At 35.4% G+C, this 6080-nt stretch overlaps 2 protein-coding genes across 2 annotated transcripts; one reads left to right on the forward strand and one right to left on the reverse strand.

Moving 5' to 3' along the window:
• Window positions 1-1293: 1293 nt before the first annotated feature.
• Window positions 1294-3730, forward strand: LOC107954063 (BTB/POZ domain-containing protein At5g60050). The gene is made up of 2 exons (XM_016889537.2): window positions 1294-2334; window positions 2673-3730. Exons 1-2 carry the CDS (start codon window positions 1753-1755, stop codon window positions 3624-3626), a joined length of 1536 nt encoding a protein of 511 aa, XP_016745026.1. The 5' UTR covers window positions 1294-1752; the 3' UTR covers window positions 3627-3730.
• Window positions 3731-3912: 182 nt separating this feature from the next.
• On the reverse strand, window positions 3913-5798 carry LOC107954065 (chitinase 2). Its single transcript, XM_016889538.2, has one exon. It carries the CDS (start codon window positions 4898-4900, stop codon window positions 3974-3976), a length of 927 nt encoding a protein of 308 aa, XP_016745027.1. The 5' UTR covers window positions 4901-5798; the 3' UTR covers window positions 3913-3973.
• Between the last annotated feature and the right edge of the window lie 282 nt (window positions 5799-6080).

Consider the following 6080-nt stretch of genomic DNA (forward strand, 5'->3'; position numbering starts at 1 on the left):
AATGATTAGCTAGAAAAAAAGAGTGATGTCATCGATGTGTCAGACAATATATATATATAAATAACAAACTATCCATTTTAATAAATAATTAATTCCCGTAATTAATTAAAATTTTATATTATTTATATAAAAAAAAAACCCTTCTCTTCAAGATTCTCAAAGCAACATATATTTTTGTGCATCACAAAATTCATTCTGTTTCCATTATCGATTTCCTTCATGTCCCCTGTTTTGATGACAGTGATTTTATTGTGAGAATGACAACTGAACCTCTAACTTATCCACCGGGTAAGATAATACTTGACTTTTATTTTTCTTCTGGAAATTAATCCTATCCATCATTGCTACCAACCTCACTGCACAAATTTCACCTTCCATTCTTTCATTCCAGATGTCCAACCTCATTACTCATGGAGATGATAATTGAAATATTGGCTTGAATAGGTTATTTTAAAATTTTGCGTATAATTTCTCATCATTCATTTATTTAATGTACATTAAGTAATATTCGATCAAAGTCTAAAATACTTTTTAATGTCTAAATATTAATATTATAATTTTCTGTTTTTTAATTTAAATTTAATATTTTACTTTAAATAAATTTAATTTTTACGTGATATTTTTCATTGGCCAAAATATGTTATGGGTTATTTTTTATTGGCCAAAGTTGCCAAACGGAACTTTTTTTAACTGACAGTTAAAAATTAAATAGAAAATAGAGAAAATTAATACTTTAAATACCAAATTGGAAAAAAAAAGTTTAGTTGCTAAAATGAGAAAATATGTATACTTTAAGTACCAATTTGAACCAAAACAAAATTTATAGACCAAAGTGAGAAAACTGATATACTTTAAGAACCAAATGATACTAAACCTTTAAGAAATGGCATGAAAATTATTTTTTCTTTTACATCTCAACTTTCAACAAAATATTTCAACTATAAGGAAGTTCTTAAAATATAATTTTATTAAACATTATTTCACATTTTAAAACAATAAAGGTTAACTTTATCAAAATTTTACCTTTTTTCCTCAAAAAATTGGTCTTATTATTTTTTTGATACCGTTCAAGTTTATTTTAAAATTTATGTCCAAAATTATTTCTTTTAATAATATTATTTCTAAAGTTTAAAATTACATCACTTAACAAAAGTGTTATTTATCTCTGCACACGATATTTATCATTTTATTTAATTTTTTAATAATATAAAAATTAAAAATAATTTATTTAATAATAAATGGATTAATTTGATTGTATGTATATGATAGGAGGACCGCCAGATACATTGACCCAAAGAAATATAATAATTACTGTTGCCAGTTTCAGTTGCCGGGCACACACTGTCTCTTTTAGATTACAGATTCAAAGCTTTCCGCTCCTTGGATTCTTTATCTCTCTAGTTTATCAACAGAATTCAGCTTCTCTCTCTATTTTCCCGAGAAAATTCAGCCTTTTTCTCTAATTTACCAAGACTAACGAGTTTACTTCTTTTCTCTATTTCTCTCTTATTCTTTGCAAGAAGATCCCCTTTCTTTACCAGGAATACCTTCTTGCCAAGGGATCCACTCTATATTCTTCATTCTAAGAAAACCCAGATTTCTTTCTATTATTCTTTTGAAGAAAGCTTTATTTTTTTTTTAAATCCATGGCATCAAGCTAATAACCCCCCCCCCTGAATTCAATCAAAACCTACCTTTTGTTCGTTGATATTCTTTATTGAAAAGCTTCTTCTTCTTCAAAAATAAAAATCAATGGCTTCAAGGGAAGTATCTACTATGATAAAACAAGGCTTTATTTCGGACCCAACACTGTCTTTATCTTCCTCTCCATCAAGAACAACTTCTACAACCACCACCTCAAAACTCTATTCTCCTTCCTCTTCTCCTCCTCCTCCTCCTCAAACTGAGTCAACTCGCCCTATTCCCAATCAAACCCTCTTTGAAATGATGTCGGAGGAACACCTCCGTGACTCCAAAGCCATTGAAGAGTCTCGCAAAAAGACGCAAACCCGAATTGCTAAATTCCTCGATGAACTCAAAACCCGTAGCTCCAACGACTGGGGGCTTAGATCAGGTGATGTAAGGCTCACCGTAGTCTCTAGGGATGGGCATAGAGTGTCAATGGATGTGCACAAAAGAGTTTTATCTGAGAAAAGTAGGTTCTTTGCTGAGAAGTTGAGTCAAAGGAAAGAGAAAGGAGTTTCTCACACTGTGGAAATCAGTGAATGTGATGACGTGGAGGTTTATGTGGAAACTGTGGTTTTGATGTACTCTGATGATTTGAAGAAGAGGTTGATTGGTGAAAATGTTAACAAGGTCTTGGCTTTGCTTCAGGTATATTTCTTTCTAATTTTGCTTTCACCTTCATGATTTGTTTGGATTGTTAGAAAGTTCAGATAATTAGAGATTGTTTGGTTTTGTGCTTCAGTGTTCAATGACTTAAAGGAATCATATCCGTGAATCTCTCTGCAAATGTAAATTTCTTGTGCTTTTCCCTGCCTGCTTAGGTAGATGAGTTACTTTAACCAAGTAAAGATAAATTGCAGTGAGGTATATAATGGTTGACAGTGGAAAACTTTTATATTGATGAGCTTGAAATGGATGTCTGTTTTTTGGCATATCTTCTTGTATCTGCTGTAGTGAAGCATTTGTAATATTAGTGCTTGTTGTAGGTTTCTGCGGCCATTATGTTTGATGCTGGAATTAGTTCGTGCTTGGAATATCTGGAAGCTGTCCCCTGGTCCGAGGATGAAGAGGAGAAAGTCCTATCTCTTCTCTGCCAACTTGAGCTTCATGGCTCGATGACTGAAGTTCTTCAGAGAGTATTATCCGAACCATCTACTTCTATGAGAACAGATGACATCTTCTTGAAGCTACTTAGTGGTGTTCTTCAAGCAAAAGATGATAAAGCGCGTCGAGAAATGAAAACTCTTATTTCACGGTTACTCAGAGAAGATTCGTTTGATTATAACAGCCGGTTTGATGTCTCCAAAGATACCCTTTATCATCTTTGTCATAGATGTCTTTGTTCTCTCGTGCTTTGCTTATCTGAAGCTATGTGCATGGACAGCAGCAGGCAAGATCGAGGAGTTTTAATGGCTGAAATAGCTCGAGAAGCTGACAATTTGCAGTGGCTAGTTGATATTCTAATCGATAAAAGGATGGCAAATGACTTCGTGAAATTGTGGGCAGATCAAAAGGAACTTGCAGAACTCCATTCCAGGATTCCCACCATGTACCGACATGAAATCAGCAGGATCACTGCTCAACTATGTATCGCAATTGGTAGAGGAAACATCTTGGTGCCCAAAGACAGCCGATTCTCTCTGCTGTCAACATGGTTGGACGCTCTTTACGAAGATTTTAGATGGATGAGAAGGGCTTCTAGATCTGTAGATAAAAAACTAATTGAGGAAGGACTCGGTCAGACAATTCTTACGCTTTCGTTGCGGCAACAACAGGTTATTCTGCTCAACTGGTTCCATCGGTTTCTGAATAAAGGGGATGACTATCCCAATATCCAGAGAGCATTTGAAGTTTGGTGGAGAAGAGCCTTCATTAGACAGTACGGTGACGTGCCTGATAGTTCTAACATGCAAATAACCATCTGCAATTATCCAACCTGAAAGTTATGTCATTGCCATACAAGAGTTATAGTCGAATGCATACATATATGAATGACATTCTTTTGTTGTTTTTTCTCATCTTATATCCATATTATTTTCCCTCACCTGATTTTTTTTTTTTTTTTTGCTTCTTACTGAAACTTCTTATCTTCAATTGCTGTCCAGGTGACTGGTAATGGAAATTAAAAGATTGATTCATAAAAAATTTTGAAGATGTCAAATAGGCTTAGACTTAGACCCCACTCTTTCAAAGTTATACTAATTGCCAAAGAATACAAATTTCATGAAAATATTATCACAACAAGAAGACCAAAATCTTGCAAATTCAACACTAATTTCGGAATAGATCATATTGATTTGGCCAACAGGGTTTGTGAGCGTTTCTCATAGCGGAAACCATCTTTCATGGAGTCATCCGCTGACCAAATAAATATGCCATGAAGTTTCCCCTGATGCTTCAGCCTGCGACATGCCATAAAGAACCCACTTTCCGGAGACAACCCTCCGCTTCCATCGGTGCCAAAGCTCACTAGGACCTTACCACCTCTGTAGTTAGAGCTCTGTTCGTCGAAGTATTTCAGGAATTGAGAAATATTTGTACCCTTTTCATAGGCGTAGAACTGAAAGTTAACGTAGTCTATGAGATGCCCGTACTTCCTCCACAAGGCCAAGTAATGGGGTTGCACGGAATCATCATTATAAGGTGCTATTGATGCAAATGAGACCACCCCATTTTGTTTTAGGAAGAAAAGAAGTCGCCCAATGCACTCAGCGAATGTGTCAGCATCTGCATGGAAGTGTTCATAGTCGATATCTATGCCATCCAAATGATACTGTCTTGATATATCTGTTATGGAATGAATGGCATTTCTAACCCAGGAATTGATTGTTTTAGGGCTGAAGTATACTTTCTCATTGTTTGCTATTGTATCGCCTCCTAGACTCATAGCTACCTTCACATTCCGATGATGTGTTTTGAGGGAGGATACATGAGAAGGGTTGAGGTTTTGTGTATCCCAGTAAACCCTGAAATCACCATTGGTGGGGGAAGGAGGGGAAGAAGAAGAGGTGGTGTAATCAATAGCAAAGGAAAGGATGAAGTGAAAATCTACGTCTTCATTGATGGGTACATCTGAAAAGGTAACACCTTTGTCCTCAGCTCCTATGTATTCTCTAAAGAGTTTCGAGTTAGCTGCTACTACAGGGTGTGAGGAAAATAGAGCAATGAAGATGATCTCAAGAATGAGAGAAACAACAAGCATGCATGAATCCATGGCGGTAATTGTTAAGTTCCAGCAGGAGGTACTTATAAGGTGACAATAATTACTGTCATAGATTATTTATTATTATCTAGAAACAAGATATTTGTTCTTTTGTAATTGTAGCCGTCTAGTTTTATAAGTAAGCATGATATCCGGCAGATTTACAAGGGATTGTCTGATGCCTCCATTTTCATCATTACATCCTGTTGGCCCTGGCTCTCATTGATCACAAGGGAGAAGACAATTTTAGCGGCAAAGACTGCCTTTTTTAGCGGATGATAATACGACAGATACCGGTTTAGTCAAACAACATATATGTTGATGTAGGTTGAGGACCCGTTGAACTTTCTCAACTTTCAATGAAAACAATGACACTATAATATCCTTTTTGTACTCTGATAATTTCTTACAGGTGGGTGAATCTTATACAGGCGTTGTAAATTCTAAAACAAATTTTATTTGCATTTAGATAAAAAAAAAGTTAACAGATCAAAAGAACAGCATTCTTTGATTTTATTATTCAACCTCATTCAGTACCGTCTTGAATCCGAGTATTTAAAAAAAAAAAAAAAGGGTTAGTGTCATAGTTAGCACTTGAACTTTCAGTCCGTGTGCAATGTGATACCTATACAAGGGGCCATCACCTGCCGATCAGGGAAAGGGAGAGGCTGAGCGTAGGGCCACTAGTTCGAACGGCCAGCCCCACCCCAACCATGACACTGACTGCACAGCAAGGGAACGCCAAACCGGCCAGACTCATTCAGGCAAAATGCCAACAGTTGGGAGTGTCGAGGAGAAGTGGCGCCGACAATGGCACCGTCGGGCATGACGGCTGCGACGATGACTATCCGGAGGCCGGCGGATGGTCGACAATGGTGGTTCTTCAACATTAGAGTAGTGGAAAAATTAGAGTCCGATTGAAATTGACTAAGTAATTTAATTTCAAATATAATATTGTTTTAATGAATTTAATATTAAATTTAATTTAATATTTATCTAGATAATAATATATTAATTTAATATCTATCTAAATAGAATTTTATTAATTTTAATCCTAGTTGAACTCTTTTTAAACTTTCCCTGTATAAAGAGAATTTAAGTTATTATTCTCATACACTTGAAAATAAAAATTCTCATAAGAAATTATTCGAGAAAATTTCTAGAGATATTTTTTATATTTATAACTTGACCC

The sequence above is a fragment of the Gossypium hirsutum genome, chromosome D07 (genome assembly GCF_007990345.1).
Source record: "Gossypium hirsutum isolate 1008001.06 chromosome D07, Gossypium_hirsutum_v2.1, whole genome shotgun sequence".
NCBI lineage: Eukaryota > Viridiplantae > Streptophyta > Magnoliopsida > Malvales > Malvaceae > Gossypium > Gossypium hirsutum.

What these genes read in the sequence shown, in the direction of transcription:
- LOC107954065 (XM_016889538.2), bottom strand. Translation starts at nt 4,900, where the DNA reads ATGGATTCATGCATGCTTGTTGTTTCTCTCATTCTTGAGATCATCTTC.
- LOC107954063 (XM_016889537.2), top strand. Translation starts at nt 1,753, where the DNA reads ATGGCTTCAAGGGAAGTATCTACTATGATAAAACAAGGCTTTATTTCG. An exon ending in AGGTCTTGGCTTTGCTTCAG is followed by an intron (nt 2,335 to 2,672) that starts GTATATTTCTTT and finishes TGCTTGTTGTAG; the next exon opens with GTTTCTGCGGCCATTATGTT.